The following is a 25,968-nucleotide window of genomic DNA, read 5'->3' as shown; positions in this document are numbered from 1 at the left end:
CAAAGTAGACTTTAACTAATTTTTTTTATTATTTGTTGATCTAAAACGGTGATCTCAAACTGAATTTCTTGAGGCCTGGTATCCTGCAACTTGAATTAAATGGTGAAACTGCCTCACAGTTCAGGAGTTACTGTAAGATGTTGTTGTTTTAAAATCTTACAACTGGAGGTCTTAATGCTTAAGGATCTTATTGTGAAGGCTTTGAGGAAGTTGTGGTTAATTTACTATCTTTACTGGTTGTTGAACTGCAAAAAACAAAAATAGACTCATTACTTCGGCTGTGTTGTATCTGTAGACCAGTTGCTGCAATGCTGATATTCCAAGCTAGTAAGAAGTTAATCAGACAAAGGAGATTATTGTGAAGACTGCAAATATCTGGCTAGACGTAAACATAGTTGGAGGACAGCTGGAGGAAGAGGATTTGCTTATTTCTACACAGGTTGAAAGGGAAAAAAAACTTTAAAAAAAATCCTTACTTGCACACTAATAAAATCGATATGCAGCTAAATTTAACACTTTGCATACCTTGGTGGTTGATATAAATCTCACCTTCTGCAGATGCAAAGAGTGTGAGAAACCAGAAAGTGTTTGTACTAACTATATAGTAATGTTACATTTTTACCAGTAATAATTAAAACCAGTCATAATTAATGTATTAATTTCAATGTAAAAGGCATACTACTGGGTTGCTTACAAGTTTGTTTTTATGCCTGAACATATTAAAGCAGAGTGCTAGGATTTGACTAAAAAAAAAAGAAAGCACTGCTGCTTCTTTTAACATTTGAAAGTGAAACTGAGAAAAATAATTTCAAACACAAGTGGTAAGAAAAAGAGAAAGAAGAGAGAAGCTCTGTCTTAAAATTTGGCGCTGCATGCCTCACTGCAACAACACCGAAAGCTGGGATGATATCATTTGAAATCAGTGCATCCTATATCTTAAGAGATGTAGGACGTTTTTGTGGAAAAATCCTAGGACATCCGTCTTGTAAATAAAAGTAAATAAAAGATCCTATCAGTGATAAAGCACACAGTACTATAGCTGCAATGCTCAATAAGTATTATACATTCTCCCCATTCACAAAGAGTCATGGAGATATAGAAATAAAATCAAAGTTATTTAATGAAAACAGCTACAAACTGCAACAACTCATCAGCTGTGTGTTTCCTCAAGATTTCTATTTTGCGCATGTAAAAATTATGTCTACCATTTTAAAATACAAGCCTGTTTTGATGTCTGGTAGGAAAAAATATTAACCCAAAAAGGCAAATTCTTTAAATGAAACTGTCACACTTTAACTAAAACTACATGACCTTTGAGAGGTCAATTACATGTAAAAATGGCCAAACTAAGAATATATATAAATTAAAAGAAAACACTAATACTACAGAACCAGAAGAAAAAACATATTTACTTGAGGGAGGCCAAAATCACTGTGAAATAATACAAAAGTGAAATAAAGTTTTCTCTTTGAACACTGTATTTACTTCCATGTAACCACTAGGGGGCAGCAGGGACACCACAAACAAACATGCTTGACTAATTGTGAACACTTACACACACACACACACACACGCACACACACGCTGAGTCAATAATGAGAGAAGTGAATTCCCATGATCCACGTGCTCAGTACAAATAAAAAGCCTTTCTCACATGAGACCAATAACATTTACAGTATCACAGCTTCAGTCTTGATCTGATTTCACCAGCCTGTTTTTCTCCTTTATTCTTGTTTTCTTTCCTTTCTATTTCACCTTCACGCTCTCCCTTTCACCAGAAAACCTCAGAGTTCATATCTGGAGGATTGTGTGTTTTTTTTCCCCACACTTTAAAGAATGTGCTCACATCTTTTGTTTTTAACGGCCTGTGAGCGAACAGGCTGGCATCAATTAGCTCTCCTTGGCTAATAAAGGCCAGTTTTGCTGCTCCGTTCGTTCACTGTTCATAATGAGCTGTGAACTGGACAGACATTAATAGACATGCATGGCATCAATGTGTGTGTGTGTTTCTCTGTGTGTGTGTGAGAGATGCAGAGATCGAGCAGGTGTTGATGTGCAGTGTTTGGTTGATGTATTCAGCAGTGTATGAATAGACCGCGCTGACGGATTCTCACACTCATAAGGGCCGAATGGCGATGACAGCCGGCTCAGAGGAGGGGCCTGGGTGACACGGTACGACTGAATTTGAACCCCAATTACTTGGTCCACCTGACACACATTCTGAACCAAAGAACATGTCATACCGGGTTAATGCTAACTAAGACACAGCATAATTTGATGACTGAAATATCAAGGACAGGTCAGGTTCGATTGGCATCAGCTTCTTTGGACGGCTGGATCTCAGTTCCCAGGTCCTGAGACTCCTAGTGCTTTCACAGTTGACACCTGTGCCAAAAAATTTGGTCGCACATCCGAAACTCTGAAGTGGCGCAGTTGGTAGAGCTGTTGCCTTGCAGCAAGAAGGTCCTGGGTTCGATTCCCGGCCCGGGGTCTTTCTGCATGGAGTTTGCATGTTCTCTCTGTGCATGGTGGGTTCTCTCTGGGTTCCTCCCACAGTCCAAAAACATGACTGTCAGGTTAATTGGTCTCTCTAAATTCTCTTTAGGTGTGAGTGTGTGTGAATGGTCGTGTGTCTTTGTGTTGCCCTGCGACAGACTGGCGACCTGTCCAGGGTGAACCCCGCCTCTCGCCTGGAACGCAGCAGGAGAGGAACCAGTAACCCTCCCGACCCCATTAGGGATAAAGGGTGAACAGAAAATGGATGGATGGATCTGAAACTCTATATTTTTGCCAAATAACATCCCAAATCTTTTGGTAGTTTGATGGTCCATTCTGTGAACGGATGGGACAAAAGTGTAATTCTATGGAAAATGTGGGTCTCTTGGAGTAAAGCAAAACGAAAGTGGAGCTTATTGACATACGGTAGTAGTGTGATGTTCTACGGCTGCTTTGCGACGACTGGTTGTGTCAAGCAAGGCAAGCGAGTTATTAGCCAGTTTGGAAAGCAAAGAAAATTTCTTTGTTGATTTGATACTCAAAATGAAAGAGGAAAACGTAAGACATCTGTGCCCAGTTCGTTTCAGATGGATTTACTACGTCTAAAGCTCGACGATCACTTGAACGACCAGCACAGGAGCACCTCTAGAGACTGTACTCTCACTAATCATTTTTAATCTGTACACTTTCAACACAATTCAGAGTACTTCCATCTATAGAGATACTCTGATGACTATGTGTCTTGGGGTGTCTCAAGGATGGACAAGGCACTGAGTACAGTCTTCCTTGTTTGGATGTGAACACTGTTGATGTCAATTTTAGCGAAGCATATTTAAAACTGCGTTTGTTGGACCAAAGTGGGGCAAAACCAACCAAGAAACTAATTAAGCAAACAAACAAAAAAATAAAAACAAGTGAAAATGGATATGATTGTAGATTTCAGGAGGTAGTGGAGGAGTTTGAATATCTTGCTTCTTCCCCGGACAACAATCTGGACAGGAGACGCAACAGTGGGGCCGTCTGCAATAAGAGACAGAGCAGGATGCCTGGATCCTTCAGGTGCTTCAGATGTTTTGAAGAGTGTAGCTGATGAGGAAGGCCGGTTCTGTTCTGGGGATTGTTCAGAAACAGCTGGAGATGATCGAACAAAAACAGAAGAACATTATGGAAAACGGACAACAACATAGTATCTCCAGTCAGAGGCTTCTTCAGTATCACTGCAATACTGACTGCTACAGCAGATCCTTCCTACCCACAGCCATCACAATTTACAAAAACTTTGAGAAAACTCGGATAGTCTAAGTTACAAGGTTAAATTTTCTTTTGGGATTAACTGTGATTCTGATTTAAACTGAATTGTCAAACACTTACAAAGTACCTTAATTGTGTTTATATATATATATATATATATATATATATATATATATATATATATATATATACAGCCCACTGGTTGTTTATTTTCCCTTTTTCGTTTCTTTTCTTCTTTCCAAATTGTGATGCTGTGAAGCAGCGGAGCGCGCGAGCCGCTCAGACACAGAGGGAGGGAGAAATAAGGATTTCCATTGAGACAAAGGGGGATGTCATCACTGCTCACCCTGCATAGCATCACCTCAGTGATTCGCTCCCGCTGTAGACTGGCGCTGTCTCTCCGCGGTTGTCCGTCGCTCGCCCTCCTCTACCCTCCCACACGCGTGTCTCCACATCCACACGCTCCAGCAGTCAGACGGCGAGCCTCCGCTGTTTGTTTTGGGTACTCTTGTCGATGGGTTTATAGTTACCGTAGGAGCAGATGAAAGAGCAAAGAGGCAGGAGGTGGAGGCGCTGGTGGAGGTGAGGCAGCTGCCTGACTGTCCGTGATGTGGAGTAGTTTCCAAAGTCGAGGTAGGAAATTCTTCCTGGGTTTATTTTCTCTTTCAGCTCCACGTTCGTTGTTTTTCCTGTCTGTGTCTGGCTTGAGCATTTCTTTCGCTGTGTGTGCAGACGGGTGGTGTGTCGGGTTTGTCAGTGTTGCTTTCTGAAGGAGGGTTGACAATTGCTAGCCCCAGAGGCCATAACCCCGATGTGAACTTTGAACTTAGGTCCACCGTTAAATCATGGAATCAACTCACCTGTTGAAACTATTGAATCTTGTAAAAACTGAGACATTCTTAACCAGTTAATCATGAGGATTTTAGGATCTTTCTTTACAAATAAAAAACACCAGATTGCCATTTTCTGTCACCATTATTCGTGTATGTAGGTACAAATTATAATGGTTATAAATTAGGGTCAAAATCTTGACAAAAATCCGATGGAAAGCTGAAATAATCTCCAATGTTTTCTGGTTGGCTGTTTGAAGAAAAGATGTAGTGACAAGTGAAGAAAACTGCTTCTGACAGCAGCCTAAGTGGCAATGTCATGTTATCAGATTTTTCATGAAAAGCGAAGCTAGTTTTTCTTATATTAGCTTCTTTATTTTTTTTCAAAGTAAATTCCAGCATGATCTGAATTATTCAATCAAAGCCAGTTAAACTAGGACACGTAAACATTTCTTACTTTAAGAAATCTTTGCGTTTCTGTTCCAGGTCAGTCATCCACAATTAAGACGGTTCGCCTCTTCATTTTATGATTTTTGTTTTTAAGATATCGACACAGTAGAGGTTGAATTTTTGGTTAGACAACTGTAAAAAAATGTTGCCTTCATCAAATCTCTGCTGCAAACAGTGCAACACACTGTGCAGCGTTCCATGCTTCGCTTTCCCCCTCCCCTGTGATGATCCCACTGCGTGTGCTTGACCTGGAAACGAGACTCGCTGAGAGAAGACGGATTTCCAAGAATGCCAAGACCGAAGAAAAGAAATGCCTTGGAATCTCTGCAGTCATATTTCCACCAGTCTTCCCTTTTACCTTCTCTGGAAAGGATCTGCATTCACTTCCAGCCTGTCTCCATGAAATTCCTCTCATTATGGATAGCGTGACTGCTGTGATTACCCACACACTGCTTCTCATCATCGCAGTGCAACATGTGCATTCATGGGACACACCAAAGCACACACTGTGGATTCCCTTGTCCCACTTTCTGTCAGGTTTTATTTAATCTGTCTCAGTGGTGCCCCATGGCACACAACTGTACGTATGTAGGAATAAATCTCAGCCGTTTCATCTTGGCATTATTGCAAAGTGAAAAGCAACAAATTTGTAGAATTTCAAATGAGCACTTTTGCTGCTTTATAGTCTCCTCTTTTGGAAAAGAAAAGAAAAATATAAAAACAAAGAAAATCCACCCTTGTTTTAAGATGCTGTTCCATCTGTTTCTCTAGTGCCCTTGAGAGCCTTTGGTTTCCTTTTCTACCTGTTTCTGCAAAGCTGTCAACTGAAATATTCCTGTCAACCTGAGTGATTGAAGTATATTATCTTCTGCAGCACATGTGCTACTAATCAAGCCTCCTGATTGGCTGCATCAGGTGCGCCATGTGGCCACATCTGACTTGTAAATGTGTGCTTTCTCTCTTGCAAAACTCTCTTCAGAGCGATTAAATCTTTTTGAGACTGCAGTAGTCTGAGTTGGATTTGCTGCTGAATTTGAATAAAAATGCTTCACTGCAAAAGTAGGATTTTTGGTTTACTTTCTAATGCAAATGTCTCAAATGAGACAAAACTAACTTACCAGTAACTTTTCAGCAAAATATAGGGGCTTGTTTAAATAAATTATTTACTGAAATTGATTTTATTTTTATTTTTTTTTTTAAAAAGGTTATTTCATTTATAACATGGGAAATGTATGTTATTGTCAAAATATGATAAATGCCATCTTTAGCCAAGGCAATGAGAACCATTTGTCACTGGCACAAAGTTTTTATACCTCATCCAAACAGTTTCTCTTTCTCTTTGATTATTTATTCAGTCCAATTCAGTTTCAGATATACTTTATTGATCCCAAAGGGAAGTGAAATTGATTAACGGATGCTATTTATCAGTGGAAAGAAGAATGGGACTCTTTTTGCTGTTGAGGGCATCTTCAGATGACCCTTATTTTTATTTTTTTAATTAAGTTCAGAATGTAACCGGAGTCTAATGGTTAGTTTCATGAACATGTGGGAAAAAAAGATGCTCTGGTCAGGCAAAATGAAGATTAAAGCCTTTGAATGCAAAACCAAAACGGCCAAAAACCAGCAGTGCACATCACCGTGGAAACAACACCTTCACTCTCACACCTGGTTACGGCACCTTCACGTCGGGAGGAAGCTTTTCTTCACAGAGGAAAAGATTTTGTAAACCATTCCTTTCTCTTCCTCTTAAAATTTTTTTTTAATAATTATTCAATTATTCACGCCGAAGTTTGTGAATACAGCTTAGCGAAAGGTTTTTAAAAAAAGTTAAAATGTGTGAATATTTTTACAGCGACTTATTATCTCGTGGGCAAATGCCGTTTGTCTGGCAAGTTGCCATGGTCTCAGTGACAGGTGAGCTGAAACTGTTAGCAACAGATGGATTCGGTGATTCGATTTTATAACTTTTTTAAAACCCAGAGAATGTCAGGCGCAGTCTTTCTAAACGGATGAGATGGAAATCAGTTTGTCTTAGATGTGAACTGTGATGACCCCGAGAACATAAAGCTACATTCGAGCCTTTCAACACAAACAGGGAGTTTGTCTTTGCAACTTTCAACATCACAAAAAACAAAATATTTGTATTTTTCACTGCTTCTGTGCATCTCTACTGGTTCCCACCGAGTCTCAGACAGGAGGGCTCCTGTCTGCTTTAATCTGGCTGATCGGTCCGCTGGATGCTTGTGCATGTGTGTTCTTTTTGGATGAAGAAGGATCTGAATGTGACCTACTTAGAAACACACAGGCTTGTTATGCTAATCTGTGTTTCCCTGCATAATAATAATGCACAGTGATGTCTAATGCTGCTATCAGCAAATCCGCCCCTCTTTCTGCGAGACGCCGGCGCTCGCTCTCCCTGCATAAGGAATGTTTAAGAGGCAGATGACGGCAGTTCGACTGGCTCTCCTCCATCAGGATCGCTGGTGGATTAATGTCTGGTCTGGTTCCAGGTTTCATCTGAAGCTGCTTTAAGCAGCTGGAGGATGGTGAAGATGACACAGGTCGCTAACGGGTCCAGTTTGAGTTTTTTTCTTTTACATCAGTGGAGAAAGCAGGGGAGATATTCAGCTTTATTATTAACAATGGAGGAAGACGAGTGAACTGGATTTCAGTCACGTCCCAATTTGAAGTTGAGTCTGTAGGAAGAGCTCAAACTGCAGCTGTACCGTCTTCGCCATCTCCTAGCTATAAAAGTTGCCACAGATTTAGTGATTCATCTCTCTCTTCCAGATCTCAGACATGGAGACTTTAGAGGCTTATTAGGTTAATGTTAGTCAGGCAAGCTGTGCTTCCTGAGCGTGTCCCGTTTTTTATATTTAGATTTTTTAGACTTTTTTAAATTTCTTTTCCCCTGGTAAGGTCATGAGGTCTGAATTGCACCTAGATGTTTGTTTTATTTAAGAAGTAGATGTGCAAGGATTAGATATGCATCATTAGCCGTTTTACATCACATTTTTCCTAATGTTTGTTCCTTTGCATTTTTATGGCAGATGAATGTGACACAAACATAGCAGGGTTATATTTTTTTAATGTATGAATTTTGTATATATCTATTTATTTTGATATTACATATTATCCGATTAGAGATTCTAAGACCGATTTTGAATATCCAGTTTTATAAAGCGCCGACCTGCTAATACAGACGTTAGCTGATTCTGATTTCTCTTGAGAACCAATAAGTGAGAACGATTGAAAATCGCATTTAGAGGCAAAATGTGAAGCAATTGCGATGTGAATTGAACTTCTCCTTCTGGGCCAGGGGTCTGTCATTATCTTGTATCTTGATGCAAGTCAGTAGCTGAGTTTCCTTTACAATTGTGCACAAAACTTTGTCAATATTCCGCTAGCGTACAAAAAAAATAATAATAATTGCAATTGTGGTGTTTCCTTTAAATAGAAGACAGAATTAAAATCACATGTGAACAAGTTTGTTCCTGCGATGTCACTAAAACACATGACACGCCCTGATGGGAAAAATGTTTCCATTGCACTTTTGCAACATAAACCAATTTTGATACGGCCCAAAATCCACCTCATCCTAGCGCCAAAACTTTTTATTAGAAAATGAGAGTCTTTTCAAAATTGTTTGCATGAAGCAAATTTATTCTCAAAATGTGAAGTTGCGCAATTATATGGTCAATGGAAACAGTTGTTGTAAGATGGAGCGTGGCAGGAATAGACAGATCATCTGCAGCTGGACAGGTTGCTCCTCTGGTCAACTACTACTGGTCTGCTGTGGTGGCAAAAAGAGCAGAGCCAAACAGCGAAACACTAGATTTATTGGTCCGTCTCTATACCAACCCTCATCTGTGATCAGGAGATAAGTATGGATGAAGACCAAAGCAACAAGATCTTGGATTCAAATGGCTGAAATTAGCTTCACACATAGAGCGGCTGAGCGCCACCTTTAAAAATAGAGTGATTAACCTTCGTCACCCAGGGGGCAATTGGAGTTGAACCTGTTGCTCCTCTGTAAAGCTTGAGGAAGTACGTGCCTCTGATCAGGATGCATCCTGGGAGTCCCACTAGGAGAAGGAAATCTCAGAGTTTCGTGGGACTAAATATCCTTTTTTGTGTGTTTTCAGTTCTAGTCTATGCATTTAAAAAAATTAAAAAGGCAAATGTCTCCTTCACATTGACTACTTATGGAAGAATTATAGTCTCAAACAAAAGTTCATCTAATAAAGATGGATTTTTTTTGTGATCAATTTAAATCCGTGGCAACTCTGTCCGACTCAATATTTGGGAGGAAAAAGCTTTCATGTGTAAATCACATATACCTTACATGCAAACAATCTTTCTTGTATCAAGCTTGTATCTTTTCTTCGCATCACTGTCAGCAAAATTACACTTCCTATTTTATATTTTGAAACGCATTTTGTTTGCTTCAGATGGGATGGAAGATATATTGTGCTTTGTGCCAGAAGTCAATAGAAAGTGCACTGAAATTGGTCACACTTCCTTTGAAATCATTTACATAGATAGACGCATCACAGTTTATTTATCAGTAGTGTGTGAAAGAACATTTAAAGGGTGTGTGAACAAATCTGATATGTGTGTTTATCACACTACGGTTGTGGGTTGTGGTTGTTTTCTGCGGGATCATTGCCCCGTGTGTTCACAGCTAAACTTTGCAAACCTTAAGCTGTGCTGCCGTGATATTTATTAGAGAGGAGCGGTATTCTCCTGATAGATCTTCTAAACAACCCATAGCTGTTAACCATGAATTAATCATATGCTCTTTGTGCTGTTTTCAGTTTGGGGGGGGCATGGGAAGATGCTGGAGCCTCTGCCCTGCACTGGTCATTGCACCATAGCTCTTCTCAAAATGTACTTGCACAAATATTATTGAAAAAAAAATAGACATATGAGCTCAACAACAAAGATTTATTTATTTATTTTTATCTTCTATTGAGCCATCAGATTGATGCAAAGTACCTATTTAGCTTTCAGGAACTTAAAAATACTTCTTTCAGTCTGAGAACTGCGGACGTTCATATTAGCATTGGGGACGTCTGTGCTGCTGCGACACGTTTTGCGTTCAGATGGTGTTTTACACTTGAATTGCTTCAGTAATAAGCCAACTCCTTTCAGCACAACTTTCCCACAGAAATGGTCTCTTACAGTGTCCCATCAGAATTTTTGTGAACTTAGTCCCCAGTGGGCCGAGAGAAGCAGCTTTGTCTTCCATTGCTGTTGCTTGCGGATGTCGCTTGTGCGTCTGATTTAAAGGTGTACCAGAAACACAATACAATGGTTCTGGCTCTGGACTTAAGTATGTTAAAAAAATTTAACTTTTTTAAATTTTTTTTATTTATTTTTTATTTTTTTATTTTTTTTTTACATTTTTAACTCTTTAAAATCTATTAAATTAATTAATTGAAATTAACACATTAATGTTAATTGAAATGCTCTACAAGAAACAAAATAAAACTAATTTTCATTTTGGGCCATATCAGTGTCACAAATGTTCACAAAGGCCAGCATGGTGTGCTAGAAGGCATTGATGCAACTCATTAACAAACAAATAATAATAAATATACCTCTGCATTCGAAAAGTTATTCTGAAAACTAAGAAATACTGAGCATCTTTTCACGTTGATCCGTCGCTCCAGGATTTTACGATTGCTTTGGTGATCTGTTTTAGCTAATTTCGAAATATTTGAAATACGCTTTACAACGTTTGTTTGTTTTGCATCAGGATAAATGAAACGTTTTGTCTTTTGCCGTATTGATCACGGACTACAACTTGAGATAGAGTACGGCTGAGGCAGCAGTGTAGTAGAAGCAAGAAATACCGCCACCTGCTGGTGGGAGTTAGCAGTAAGAAGAAACAATGTTTCTGACCACTTTTGCGAAAAATGTGCAATAAACTCACAATTATGCATTAGCGAGGATCGGTTATTTTTGCGTGGCTTTCTGCAATCGCAAAATCATGAAAAACCAGAGAGACCGATTGATGTAATTTGGCATCTGGAGTCTAGACGGCCACATAAAAAAAGTTACGGCCGGCTGGATTTGGCCCAGGGCTTTGAGTTTGACACACGTGATATAAACACATTAACAGAACCAGATTAATCTTGTGGAGGTTTAGCATCGATTAGACATCATAAAATGACCTCCTATTCTCACCTCGAGCTATCCAATTACTTTTAACTTAAATATTTGATAGCACACGTGTTTTGCTTTTTTTTTTTTTTTTATTTAAAGTGAGGCGGTTACCGACAACATCGGCAATACAACACGTACACACACGCAAACACTGTAACATGAAACCCGTGAACCAACAACAACTGCTTTCAGATCTCATCACATGCACAGCAGCGTCTGCGGCCGGGTAATTTAATCTTTAATCCTCTTGTATAATCTGTAAGTAGTGTGTGTGGATGTCTTTTCTCTCTCTGACTCTCGTTTCCCCGGGGATTGAATTTCTTCTCGTTGGAGGAAGCGGCAGCGGGGATTAAGAAGTTACACACACACACGCACGCATTCACAGAGGCACACACCTGACGGTAAAGGTTCGAGGGCTCAGATAGCGATGACACATGCCACTCTTGCTCCAGTCACTTGATATGCTCTCTCTCTCTCTCTCTCTCTCTCTCTCTCTCTCTCTCTCTCTCTCTCTCTTTTACACACACACACACACGGTGTGATCTGTGGGTGTGTTTTGCGGTTCTTTGGTAAGTATGACAGCTGTGTCACAGGGCAGAGGAGAGCACAGTAGATCCACACAGACCCACAAAGTAGAGAAAGAGCAGTTTAAAGATTTTTTTTTGTTTGTTTGTTGTTGTTTTTTTTTACCCCAGATCAAGATAACAGATAAAAAATACTTCTGGTTCAGGTAGGATCTTTTAATTCAATCTGAATATCATCATCGTCATCATAGACCTTCTCCTCATCCTCAGCTTCTGTACGCCTCTGCCGTCTGTCTGTGTGTGTTTGTTTCGCTTTAGCTCCGTTCAAATCACTTTACAGTCTGATTAGCAGCACCAGATGCTGCTTTTTTACTCTCTGTTGTATAAATATATGGCGAGGTTTAAATCAGTGTAGAAATGAAGGTATAATTACTCTTAATGCAGTCGGAAAATCTTGTTACATGAATTTATTAATAAATCCGAGTCAAATGAGTTTCCAAAAATGGTATTGAAAGAATCTGATTACTCTGGCATGTTATTTGTTTTGCACATTATTTAGTGCAGTGAAATATTGCACATCCTGAATTTTATAGTTTAGGACTGCTCCAACATTTGAGCTTGTTGCTACAAAGCAATTGTAATAAACTTAAATTGTAAAAGTTTATTATAACCAATGTAGAAATCCAATTTCAAACTTTTAACCTTTGTCTATGAGGTAGTATTGCCTGCAAATGTATTAACAAAGTCTTGCTTAAACTAGGAGAAATGAAAAAATTCTAATACATCCCTATCAGATGACAGCTGTTGGCCTTTAGACATTTCCACTGCCTGATCTGTTCCATCTGTTTGGGAACATGTGTGAACAAAGGACACACAAATGTGTTTATTCATTTAAAATCAGAGTTTAGAGTCCTGTGGAGCTACTGTCCACGTCTGAATCAAAAGAGTAATTTATTACGAGGCCGAACTGGCGGAGAAATCCAGCTCTTTATTTTTGGTTTGATGCAGCAGTGTTGCACCTGAATGTTGCAGGAAATGGAGAACGAAGCTCTGGCTACCAAAGTTTCGCTTCACATCTAAAATATTTCATATTGTGAATTTATGCAGAGAGATTGCAAAGTTTACAAATAGCAAAGCGAAAAATCTATTCAGTGAAATCCAGTTTACCTGCACATCACAACGAAATGCTTTACAAAACAGATTAATGCTATATTTATGCCTATATGCATATTACATTGTGTCAAGATCAATTTAGTTCATTCTAATCTAATTAAATTGTTAGACTCTGGTCCAGCTACATGGAATTTAATTTAATTTTATATTGTATTTTCAAAATAAAATACAATACGCTCGAGCTAGCTTGATAATTTAACTTTAGGAAAACATTATCCTCTGAAGGGAGTCCAGGGGATTGCATTGAGTTCATAGGTTTGCAGCAATCCCTCATGCTGAGCACTTGGCGACAGTGGAAGGGAACCCATCCCCTTTTAACAAGAAGAAACCTGCAGCAAAATCCAACTTTCATGGTAGGGATGGGGGGGCTCAGAGGAAAGACACAGAAAATAAATAATGCTGCAATGAACCATCGTTCTCTACAACAAAATTGATCTAAATTCGGTAGCTTTCTAAGCATGGTGGTAGGGAGTGAATATGTCTAGAAACTCCAGTTCTTCATCACAGCTTTTATAAACTTTCACAATTTAGCCTTTCACAATTTTTTTTATCATAAATAATTTTGTTCATTCATGTCCTACCTGTACAATTCAGCATCAATCTTCAGATATAATGATGTTCTGTGGAACATTAAATTACATTAGATGGGGCGTGCTGTGGTGGCGTAGAGGATAGCGCGACCCACATATGGAGGCCCTCAGTCCTCGACGCGGCCGTCGCGGGTTCGATTCCCGGACCCAGCGACACTTGCCGCATGTCTTCCCCCCTCTCCATCCTCCTTTCTTGTCACCCTACTGTCATATAAGGGACACTAGAGCCCACAAAAAGACCTCCTGGTGGGGTGGGGGAATAAAAATAAAAATTACATTAGATCTTGTTTTATGTTTATATCTGATACTAGTATTGATACAGATGTCCCTTCTGTTGTCTCCTTTTCAACTTCTGCTGCTACCTGGTTCCTCCAGGCGGCACAAGATATACTGCCATCGCAGTCTAATCACTGAAGTTTCACGCATGCTAAAAGCAAGTGGCAAAGGAGTGCACTAGATGCAGCAAAGACGGTTCCAATTCTGGCTGAATTTCTGCTGTGAACGGGAGCCCAAAGTGTCAAACTGAGCTAATTTAAATAAAACAGTTTTGATTCTGAAGTAATTCCGTGTGTAAAAGTGTTGAACGTGTTTTAAACACACGAGACGCTGTGACTACCCAGTTATACTCCCACTGTAACCAAATGAGCTGCTGGAAACTCAGGACGCCCATTTTGATTTATAAGCCATGGGGCTGCATGAGATGTCAGCCATTTCTTAGTAACAAAACCCTCTGGACACCGAGCCGTCCAGGTCGGATCGCTTTCAGGAGCTTCAGTCTGCCACTTGCAGCGCAGCACATCGCAGCAGGACATTTTCCCTTTCTGCACGCTTCCATGTTGAGCCACGTTGGTGTAAATATGTCGGTGTGTGTGTGTGTGTGTGTGTGAGAGCCAAAGAGGTGTGAATGCCAGAGAGGACTCTGGCCGAAGCCAGAATAATAAATCAAGCAGATAGCAGTTTCCTCTACAGAGGGCCGAGGAAAGTGCTATCTGACCAGCAGGACACGGGAAGGTACTAAAGAGGAAAAGATCGGAATCAGTTTATTGGTCGTTGAATCTCAGCAGCTGTGGATGTCAAGGAAGGACGCGTCAGGGAGGAAACTGATCGTATGAAAGCGTAGAAACTGCAGAAAGGTTTGGTTTTACAAAGAGTCCAGCCAAAGGCGCAGGGCTTCATTTGATCTTCGCTGACAGATAATGTCTTGTCTTAGATTTGTTTTTTGGCTGTATTAAACACTTTGTCTTTTCCATGTCTGACCTAAAACACCAGCCTGACTGCTTAGTGGCAGGCGGAGGAGAAAACAGGAACTATATTGTCTCGTTATGGCACCAGCACAGTCCAAGCCCGGTTAATCAATCAGATCATCCTTAAGTGATGCAACACCTGCAGTTCAATGTATGTTGGTATTTGTGATGGCCATCCTATTTGTTTTTCTAAATAAATGTTACAGCCTGCAAAACAAAAGCTAAAATACCCAAATGCATCAGTTCAGACCTGTTAAAATACAAGTCGTTAGCTTAGCTTCTTTAAATATACCGGTCCGTAGCATTGGTTGATGCAAAGTTACTCGAGTGCTTTTGAAAACAGCACATTCTATGACCACCTAAAATACATTTAGATTTATTAAATTAAAAATACCTAAAAGGTGATTTACGAAACCCCAAATTGGCACAAAGAGACAGCACAGTGGCTGAGTTGTCAGCACCGTTGTCGTCTGGTGTCTGCATGTTCTGCTTGTGCATGCCTGAATTTTCTCCTGGTTCTTGGGTTTTCTCCATCAGTCACAAAATATGTTTGGTAAGTTGGAGAGTCTAAATTGGCCTTATGTCGGAGTGTGAATATGAATAGTTGTCTTGGATTTCTCTGTAATCAACTTGGCATCAGAGATTATTCAGAGTGAGCAGTTAAGCTCAAAGTGATTCATTTATCAGCTTTTTTAAAATCATTTTTCTTAAGACTTTTGAGGAAGGCAAATTTTCTTTGCACCTCTCTGCTGAACACATTGGAGTTTGACATCAAAAGGAGGAATTACCGTTTCTTTTTTTTCCAGGCATTTTGATACTTAAAAAAAAAATGTTTAGATTTTGAACGGAACATCAATTATTTTTAAGCGAAGGATTGAATTTCTTCTTATAAAACTTTGCCCTTTTTTTAAAAAATCTTGTTTGCATTCCAGATACCTGTTTTCAACTTGATTAGATATTTTTCTCTTAACTTCATGTCTTACTGTCACATGAAAAGTCTTAGAAACTACTCAACAACAATTCTTTAGGACAAAGAGCTGGCCTTTGACTATCCCAGACTTATCCAGCCAGTTCATGGTGGATTTACTGGTCAATTTGTGTCACTGCCATGTGGTCTGGTCCAGTTCTACTTTGACTTCATTCGTTGTGAACAACGGATGGTGATCCACTTGGTTTAGCTGCATCTCCAAACCATTACACTTCTAGTTCTGCACCTCACAGTCAGCGTTGGGCTCTTTCTCGTTTTATAAGTTTTTTTTGTCAAATTGCAGAATTTCTGATCTTTGTCTCTGATCTCTCTGACAGAGCGACTTCTTTGTTTTTCTTACAGAGAAAACCAACCCTATTGATGTTTTAGAGTTCATGGAGATTTCTGTTAGCATCTCAGAGTCTGCTCTCAGGTTGAACGTCCTCTGACTCACGCACCTGTTCATGTTGACGGTTATTTTGAATGTCCTTCACTTGTAAACTGTTTCCGCTTTTCTTATCTTACCTCGGTGCTCACTCTCAGTTTAGCAGTCAGGAGTACAGCAAACGTAATACCTGAGGTACAAACAGAGCCGACCACCTCCTAAATGACCAGCTGCCATGTTCTCATCATTCATGCGCACCTTGCTCTACATGTAAATGTGGTATTTTAGCCATTTCAAGTGGGGGGAAAATTTTAGGGTGCCCTAACTTATTCCTGACTAAAAAAAAAATAAAAAATTTTTAATTACATTTTGCAGAAAAATGTTATCTGCATTTTCTATATTGGCAAAATTGATATTAAACATCTACATGTTCAACTATATCAACTATGTTGTCCTAATTTTTTTTTTACTACTTTCTCACAAATAAATCTTCTTTATTTTTTTTTTTTTATTTATTTTATTTCCTTGACAGATCAAATGTAACTAACCAGAAATGACAGCTGAAGTGCGGACTAGTTTCCTTCATGGTATTGTGACAGGACTGCTTGTTCCTGCATCCAGCTCTTATTTTAGTCAGACTCTGCACCACATCCATCCGCTATTTGGGACAAAATGCTCCGGTACTGGATCCAAAGGAGCTATTTAAAGGTTCACTGAAAGAACAAAAGCAGTTGTTAACAGATCCTGTGGCCAAACACAGTCAGCTTCAAATAAAGCAGACTGGCTCCTTACTTTGTTGCCTGCTGGTTTTCGTGCCGGTTTTGCAGACCATTTTTAAGCGAAGACACATTAGATGTGTAAGTTGGTATTTATAGCAGCTTCTTAGAACAGAAACTTTGTGTAAGGGAGAAGGGTCACAGTGTGCGTTCGCCTCTGTGTACATGTGGTTTGTAACCAGATCACAGAGGACAGAAGGACAAAATTAAGACGACTCTGTCACCATGCTATCCATCACAATCACCCCCAATGAGAACTAGCCTCTATTTCTGCAGATAATGCACAGAATGTGGTAATATTGAGGAGTAAATATGTTACAAGGAGTAAAAACGTGTTGTGGGGCATAAATTTGTGCTCTAAAGTGGAGAATTCAATTTAGTGGTGGTGAATGTGGTGTTGATGGATGTGAGACAGTAGTAAAACTGCTTGTGGTATGAAGTTTTAAAGGCTTAAAGGGTATTAAAGGAGGCAAAAATAGCACTATAAGGTCCTTGAAAGGGTCTATGTTGGCACTGAGAAATGTTGAGCGGTTCTTAAAGAGGTTTTCACTGCGAGGTTGAAACACTTCCACTAAATTCAAAAGTCAAAACTAATGTAGGGCTAAGAGCTGGAAGTTAATAGGTTTCTAAAGTTGATTTTCAAGAAAAGAAGGAAGTTTGGAGGCTCATTGCGAAGTGGAGTTTGCAGTCGACTGACATGATTCCTGCTCAGTTGAGAATTAGCCTTCTAATTATTAAGCAACAGGGCTTAAAAATTTAGAAAATGTTTTGCTTTAATAAGAATATACTTCTAGATAATTTACTCTGAAATTTTTAAATGTCCAGCAGATTTCGTAATTAATAATCACAACTGGAAAGTTAATTTAATACCCAAATTCCACTTTTACCCCACCTATTATAACTTCCATATCTATATTTCCTTAATAATTTTGGAATCACATCAGCTTAATTTTCTCCAGATTTAAGAACAGTTTGCGTTTATCAAACCATTTTTGTAATTTGTTCATTTCTGGTACGATTTCATGCAAGATCTGTTGTAGGCTCTCAACTGTACAACATTTATTTGTATTATCTGCCAACAAAACAAACTTTTTAACACTTTTGAAACCTTATATAAGTAATTTTGTTGGAGAATAAACCGTTTTGGTCTCAATACCGACCCCTGGGGGACACCACAAGGAATGTCCAAGCATGACGACTGATTCACATTTTCACAAATTGCTGGCGGCTACTTAATAGATTTTCATCCACTCCAAAACCACTTCCAGCATAGCATAATACTCTAGATTTATGGTTGCCTTTTAATGGGGTTCTATAAAAATGATTTCTTCTTGGCGGGTTAGCCAGGCTGGCACAAAACTCCACCTACAAAAATAGAAGCTAATCTGTATTTACTACCATGAATAATCTCATCTGATCCAGCCAACCATCAGAAATAATGAGTGACAGGTTGTGTGTGTGTCTTATTACGACATTGTGTAGACTCATGTTTTTCTGAACCAAATGATTATTATCATAAACGCAGACAATGACTCACTGATCTGCTGCATGAGGACCAACGATGAACACAGCGGCTTTGCACACTCTTAATCCAGAGACACTCTTTAATCTTAACACACACTAGGAAAAATATAAAACAAACCTGTTCAATCAGCCTAATTAAGTCACCTTTAAAAATGTTTTTATTGCTACTTATTAATCGTCATAGATCATAACTTAAAACTGGGTGCAAGTCTGTGATGGTAGGTATGCATTGTGGGAATTTAAGTTTGTGCTTTGATCAAACAAATTGAAATAAAACTGGCATTAATAGTGTTAATTTTTCAAGTTTATAATTGCTCTTTAATTATGCTTTATGATCTGTATTGCATTGAATATGACTGTGGTTGGCAAAGTTATATCATTAGAAATAATAGGGACAATTTTGATTTTGTTATTCAGAAGACATTACAAATAATTTTCAGTTTATTATCACAGCATCTGAATAGTATTGAACTGTAATTCATGTTTTATGGCTTCCATAAAATTTGTTACGATAAATACCAGGTGATAAAGGCAGTTGTTCAATTTTGAAATATCACGGTTATGATGATGGTTATGATGACAATTATTACTTGTATTGCAATTTTATTTGTGCTAGTTGTATTTTTCAACATTTTACTCACTGATCTGTTTTTGACTGATATCGATGAAAGTTTAATACCTCATATTCCCAGTTGGATTACTTGCATACAAGGAAAGGTAAATCAGTCAATACATAAAATTAATAAAATTCAGCTTGCTCAGATTTAAACTTTGATTATTTCTGATGGTTTAAATAATCCCTCTGATCTTGCCAAATGGCCAAATGCTAGCAAAGAGTCAGAGCTACTGTCTTTGATGAACGTTAGAAAGGTTTCTGATACCAAATACGGCTTTAATTTGTAATGTGTAACGTTGTAATTTTATCATGGCAAGCATTTAAAGAGATAAAACCAGTAAATTGTTTTATCCCTTATTGAGGTCATGCAATGGCATTTCCAAGTTAGTTATACTTTACAGCATTTATTCCTTTTGTAAATTGTCTGTGGATCAAAATTTGAATTTTTAAAAAGACTTTTTTAAAGGTAAATGGGTCATTTGTCTTATAATTTTGATTAAATGTGGTTGTAAAGCGTGTACAAATAATAAATATATTATTATATGTATTATTTATCTCTCTAATATATATATATTAGAGAGAAATAATAAATATATACTAAACAGGAAAAGGTTGTCATTTTTTGTTTAACAATGTATTTAAAATTTGATTTGATATGTTTGCCTAAGTTGGAGGATTGTACCTCATAAATTCAATATTTATATTCCTCCTCCTCCCACTCAGTGTCAGGACTGATTCAGTTTTCCTCCGTGTTTCCACCCACGCCCTGTTGTTATGAAAGATTTCTCTGCAGGGCTTCTACAAGCTGTGATTGTAGCAGATAGAAGAAGCATACTTACCTCTTATCGGATACATACTCCTCAACGCACTCTGTATGTAACACCTACTCACATTAGGAGGGTTGCGGAAGGATTCACACTTCTGCTTCTGCTCCATAATTTGTTCAAGTAGGCAGCCACTCCTTTAAGTACAACAAAAATACAACACGCGCAGCGCTGGATGTGAAGGCTGAGTCTTCAAATGCAAGCCTGAAACTGTTGGGTCAATCGGTTACTCCATACAGAACAATTCAAGCAGTTTCGAGGTTAATACGTTGTGCTCAAATGTCCAGAATGTTATAAAACTTTCTGGACATTCAATGTGTATGTTTAAAATAAAGAAAGGTTTGATTTGTCAGAGAAGTTGGCACTTGGATTCAGGCTTGACTTCACACCCGAATTTAGCACATTCTACTTGGAAGCCGCAAAACCATTGGGATTCACGAATTGTTAAGCTATTACTGGCAAGCTGACTCTAAAAATAGAGGAACATTCTGGCTAATGTGCAATACTACTGTGTGTGTAGCACTAGTTTAATGAGACACAAACCAGCTGAAGTGCTGTTAAATAGTTAATACCAGCCACTTTCCCCTCGTTTTCTGTCCTGGGATACTAAACTGATTTCTGCCCTCTGACTTTCCTGGTTGAAATTACAATTTCAGGGAGTTTCCTTGTTTAATTTAGAGTTAGAATAGCTATAATAAATAGCTCTTAAAAATTGCACTATGGACAGAAACCAGACAAAAAAAACCAATGCATGGGCACTGTGACGCATTCACTTGTCGAATATGAAAGATTTACTGGGACTGTAAATGACTCTACAAATGACGGATGACTGTAGCTCAGTGGGTCGACAAATCCTCCTGATATCTAAAATCTATGATTTGATTCCAGCGTCCTGCTGCCACATGTCAATGTGCCACTGGGCAAGGCACCTAACCCCAAATAGCTTACCAATCCGGGTATGTGTAAATCTGAGTGCGACTGAATGAATGTGGATCTGGTGTAGGGCGCGTTGAGTGGTCAGTATGAATATAAAAGTGCTATTTAAATTCACTCCGTTTATCCTCTTCAAAATACCTGGCACTTAAATGATACAGCTTTGGTTTAAGTATTTGGAATCGTACCTGGCAGTAAATCAATTTGGAGGTAGATGTAAAAGCCTCATTGGTAGCTACATCCAACACGGCGCTCTTTCGCAATTCAGGTGGGTTAATCACCCAATAAGGAGCATGTGTGCAGAAAGGAAGGCAATAAACGGGCCGAAGAGCGCACCGGAGAAAATTCACTGAAAACAAAGAAAAACTCCAACAAACATTTGATAGAGAGTACTGTTCTTTTGTTGAGGGAAAAATCTTGGAAATTTGTGGGTGTTTCCTAAGGTCAACGTTTCCATTAATAAAACAAACTTGACTACAAAACGTATTGTTTTCAGAAAATATGTTAAATGTTTTTATTTTTTCAACATCTTTGTTTCCAGGAAGTGGGAGCGGTGGAGTGGGCGGGGCGTTGCCCGGCATAATTGGCGCCACCGGTCCCTCGGTGATGATGAAACCATTCCTGCCGTTTCCCATGGAGACGACGTCGCCAGTCGGACTCTTCCCAAACTTCAACACGGTGCACGGATGCGAATTTTGTTGTTGCAGCTGTCCAGTCTGACTGAGATAAAAGGAGCTGTCATCAGATAATCCTCTGCAGCTGTTGACCTCTGACCTCTATTTGTTTTGGAGCAGATGGACCCGGTGCAGAAGGCTGTCATCAATCACACCTTTGGTGTTACCATGGTGCCCAAGAAGAAACAGGTCATCTCCTGCAGCGTTTGCCAACTGAGGTTCAACTCTGACGTGAGTTTGTTTGATGTATGATGGTCGTCTGCATGTTTGCTTTACAGAAGTAAAAAAAAAACTGTTCTTTTATTAAAAATTTTTTTTTTAAGTTACTGAAGTAAATGTAACAAGTTGCTACTTACCTCAGCATTGAACAAGTGTCTCATACCCAAGCTGAAACACCTGATATGTATTTTATCTGAGAACCATTAGGTACTTCGGACCGATTGTGATTTTAGAGTCTTTTGTTTCACAAGCAGTGAGATAAAGCACTGGAGAGCTAATTAATAATTTGTGTAATTTAATCCAATTTCCAGATTAAAGTCAGGACTTTGGCATAAGGATTTTAGGTGACCTTTCCTATTTTCACAGGAAACTCAGGAAATGGCTTTAAGGACCCTCCCCTTTGCTCTAAGACACTCTTCATGTATTTCTGTAAATTATTATTATTATTATTATTATCTGCTGTTATGACATTCTAACAGTATTAGCAAATATGTAAAGAATGCAGTTTTATAAAAGTTACCTTCTGCAGCTTTAAAGAGATGGTAATCATTGTGGAAATCAAAATAATTTTTTGTAATTCTAACTGGCTTAAACGAGACAAATTTGGTCTGTGTAAACTTCTGACAGCGAGGCTAAAAAAAAAAAAAAAAGTGCATCTGTGTATGTAAACTTCTGGTTTCGACTGTGTATTTGGACATTTATTTTAAAACGCGCTCGAGAAATGAACGTACCGCAGAAGAAGCGCTCCTCTGGGTTTGGTTTAAGACGTTTCCTGTGTGTATAATCAGGTGTAAGCGGCACTCCTCTGCACTGTATGAACACAGCGCTGTGTAAATGACACTGAGCGATTTCATGACTGCTGAGAGCTTAATGAGCTGCCTCATTACTGACACGTCCATCAAACATGACTAATCCACGAGCCGGTAAAATTATTCATGAGCGAACATGAATAGAGGAATTACTGCTGATAAGGAGGGAGTAAACAAGGAGCATTAACTCATTCTAACGAGCTGAGTAACAAGCTGGATCGGCCATGGAGGCAACAAGAGTAGAGTCATAGTGAGCAGCACAGCACTCCTACTGCAGATAGGAAAAACTCTATTAAGACAACAGACACTTTCTGAAAAGTGGTTACAATGAGAGTTTTGATTTTCCTGTTTCCTGTCACTTTTAGATCACATAAAGTAGTGCATAATTATGAAGAGAAAGATTAATGGTTTACCCAGTTTTCACCTCAGCAAACTTTGAAAGTGTGATGTGCGCGCTTATCTTTTCCCCATTTTACCTCTCAAGTAAAGTTCATTGCAGCCAAATGACTTCTAATTTGTAAATAGAGTCCATGTGTATGTAACTGAAAATCAGCATTGGTAAGAGCAAGGAGCACAACAGACACGTCTGAGATAAAATTGTGGGGAGATTTTAGATGAAGCAACATCTGAAGCTTTAAACATTTCAATGAGCGCTACTCATTGAAATGTGAATAGCGTTTTCAGTTTGAAATCTGAAAAAGGATGACCACAAACCTATCAAGACGTGGCCGTCCATCGTAAAAGACAGCGTTTGTCAGAAAGGCAGCCGAGAAGCTCTTGAAGAGCTGCAGAGACCCAAAGCTCATGTGGAAGAATTGGTCAAAGGCCATTGTTGAAAGAAATTGACAAGATGTGGTTTTTGCAGTTCTCCTCAAACATTGCAGCTGACATAGCAGGTGTCATGAACCCGAAGGAGTTTTCATGAATGTTTATGATTGTTGCCATGAAGTAAATAATGACACTTTTAATGCAAAGGTGCATTAAAACTTGCATCAAAAGTCCATTAAAAGTGTCAACTTTGTATTAAAAGTGTCATTATTTACTGAATGACACTTCAGGACCACAGTCATGAACATTCAGAAAGACTCCTTCATGTTCATAACAGCTGTCATGTTTATGACAGTGTCATGTCAGTCTCATGCACACCCCTTCAAACAAAGTGTTACCAAGAGCTGTAGTTAAATGGTGGATGACATTTAGAGGGTTTTATTTGGTCCACATGACCCCCAAAGTGTTTTACACTACATTCAGTCATTCATCCATTATTCACACACTGATAGTCGTGAGCTACATTGTAGCCACAACTGGTGTGGAGTCGACTGGCAGAAAGGAACCACTGGTCTCTCTGACCACCACCAGAAGGCCTAAGGACACAACGACTGAGACGGACAGCAGCGGGGGTTCGAATCGCCCCCGTTAGATGAGAACAAAAACAAACCTTTTTAGTGGTTTGTTTCTATATTTGTGCCATCAGTTGCAGAAAGCTTCTTTGGGAGCCTGTTTTTCTGACAAAGAGCATGTGTCTTGAACAAGTTGGAGATTAGAGACTCTAAACTAGATTTAGAAACTCGTCGTTTCACGTGCCTGATGCTCTGATGGACCTCGCTCTGTTCAACAGATTTGTCTTCTTACCTCATCAGTCTAGGAGTGTGTTCGGTTATTCGGCCCAGTGTCTGCAGCTGTATTTACAAACCTCACCCGAAGCCTCTGCCTCCAGGATATGGGCTTGTTTTTTGTATGTGTATTATAACAGAGATGATGCTTTGAGAGCGCCAGTATCCCCAGTAAGCCTTATTTAGTGCTGTGCCTGAAATCTTCCAGCTGCTTTGATCCCATTGCTAATGTGCTTCTCATGCAACACCTGCCATGCAGACCCAGTTAGAATCCCAGTTAGACAGCAAAGGCAGCTAAAATGTGGATTCATTGTACTGGCTGGAGTATGTGGTTGGATGCCATTAATAAGAACTAAAATATCTGGGTTGTTCTTGTGTTCCTGGGATTCATGGCTGGAGCTTTGCTCCTGCTGCAAAAATAACCTGCTCTGTGTGGAGACTTGACCCTCTGTGACTGAGATCACACATTAACACATTTAAAGTGTTCACTGAAGCAAACACAGCGAATTAACATGGGACTTTTAAAGAATTAACTATAATTTTTTTCTACCTGTGTGTGTGTGCGCCCTCTAGTGTCTAATTAGAAAGAATGCAAAACCTCTGGGTTTGATGTAAGCAGCAGCAGAAAGGAGATGCATAATGTCAAAGTAAAAATCCTTAAAGGTCATGTGTTATCGTTTTTAACTTCTCCTTCGTCCAGGCTTTGGATAAAGGACAAGTTTTTCTTACAATAGTTAATTTCCATGTCCGAAGATGAGACGTATAAGTGAGAAATGTAAACATAAAATAGGATCAGCACAATGCGACACCTTATCTGGACCTTATCAGCACTTCGCACAATAACTGCTCGTTACAAAAGCAGCAAAAGCTGCTCGAATGTGGGCTCATGTGAATAGGACTCACAGGTTAACTTGTCCAATGAAGAGAAGAAAGTGAGAAAAAAATGTTGTCTGAGTGCAGTAGTTTGGAGACCTAGCAAACCGGCACCCTACCTGAAAATTTAAAAGCGCCTAAAGAGCCTGAAAATTCTAACCCTAACCCTAACCCTAAGACCTGAGTGGACAGGAAGGTCCTAAAGTTTATTCAAATATATAATAAATACATTTATTTATTAAAAAAAATATACTCCCACAGACATAGAAGCCCAGGAATATCATATGTTTAGGATAAAAGAAGAGAGTGTTGCACATTTGTGTTTCTTTTAATGACAATAAACTGTTCTATAGTTACAGTAAGATTCATTGAAAAGAATAAAAATATATTGAATTTTCTGCAGATGATTCCTTTGGACTAGCTTCCATATTTGCAGTACATGGAGCTGCAGAGTGTTAGGAAACGTCTTTGTGTAGATGTTCAATCAACAGTACAGCACTGTAATTACATGTTATGCTTTTCAGTAGAGAAGAATATGGGCAGGTCAATATTTTTTATTCCACTGCCTTTATTTTGCAAGCAAAGTGGCCTCAGCTCTGAAACTGTCTGGCTGCTTGCTCTGCAAAAGCAAAAGAGTGCTGTGTGCAAATATGTTGCAAGTGAAATGAAGAAACGAAGCAGAGAGTGACGAGACAAGAAACAGGAGCGAGAGCTGAGCAACGGGAGGACAAACGAGTCAAAGCAGAAATAAAGCTGAACTCTTGTACGTTTTCAGTCGCAGGCGGAAGCTCATTATAGAGGCAGCCGTCATGCCAAGAAGCTGAAGTCTCAGGAGAACAAGGCCAAAGCCAAGCTGTCAGTCACGCCTGAGACCAACGGGAACAGCTGTGGTCCTGCTGGTCCGGCCCATCCGCTCCCTGCTACCAGCGGCAACAGTCAGGGCACAGGTGGAGTTTATCCCCCAGACAGATTACTGATCTCAAACTTTTTATTTTTTAACTCTTCCTCCCTGTCATCCTCTCTGCA

General features: G+C 39.2%; 1 protein-coding gene across 4 annotated transcripts in view; it reads left to right on the top strand.

Moving 5' to 3' along the window:
• znf385b (zinc finger protein 385B) overlaps positions 1-25,968 on the top strand; it is a 62,973-nt gene that overhangs the window by 30,002 nt on the left and 7,003 nt on the right. For 3 of the 4 annotated variants that reach the window (XM_044132913.1, XM_044132915.1, XM_044132914.1), the window contains exons 5-7: positions 21,296-21,432; positions 21,549-21,659; positions 25,718-25,889. In XM_044132913.1, the coding sequence (XP_043988848.1) occupies positions 21,296-21,432; positions 21,549-21,659; positions 25,718-25,889 (420 nt within the window). Of the gene's footprint in view, positions 1-4,136; positions 4,381-21,295; positions 21,433-21,548; positions 21,660-25,717; positions 25,890-25,968 lie in introns of those variants that run through there. The other variant, XM_044132916.1, reaches the window with a different exon arrangement.

This window comes from Gambusia affinis, linkage group LG11 (genome assembly GCF_019740435.1).
Source record: "Gambusia affinis linkage group LG11, SWU_Gaff_1.0, whole genome shotgun sequence".
Taxonomy (NCBI): domain Eukaryota; kingdom Metazoa; phylum Chordata; class Actinopteri; order Cyprinodontiformes; family Poeciliidae; genus Gambusia; species Gambusia affinis.
This window is presented reverse-complemented; position numbering and strand designations above follow the sequence as displayed.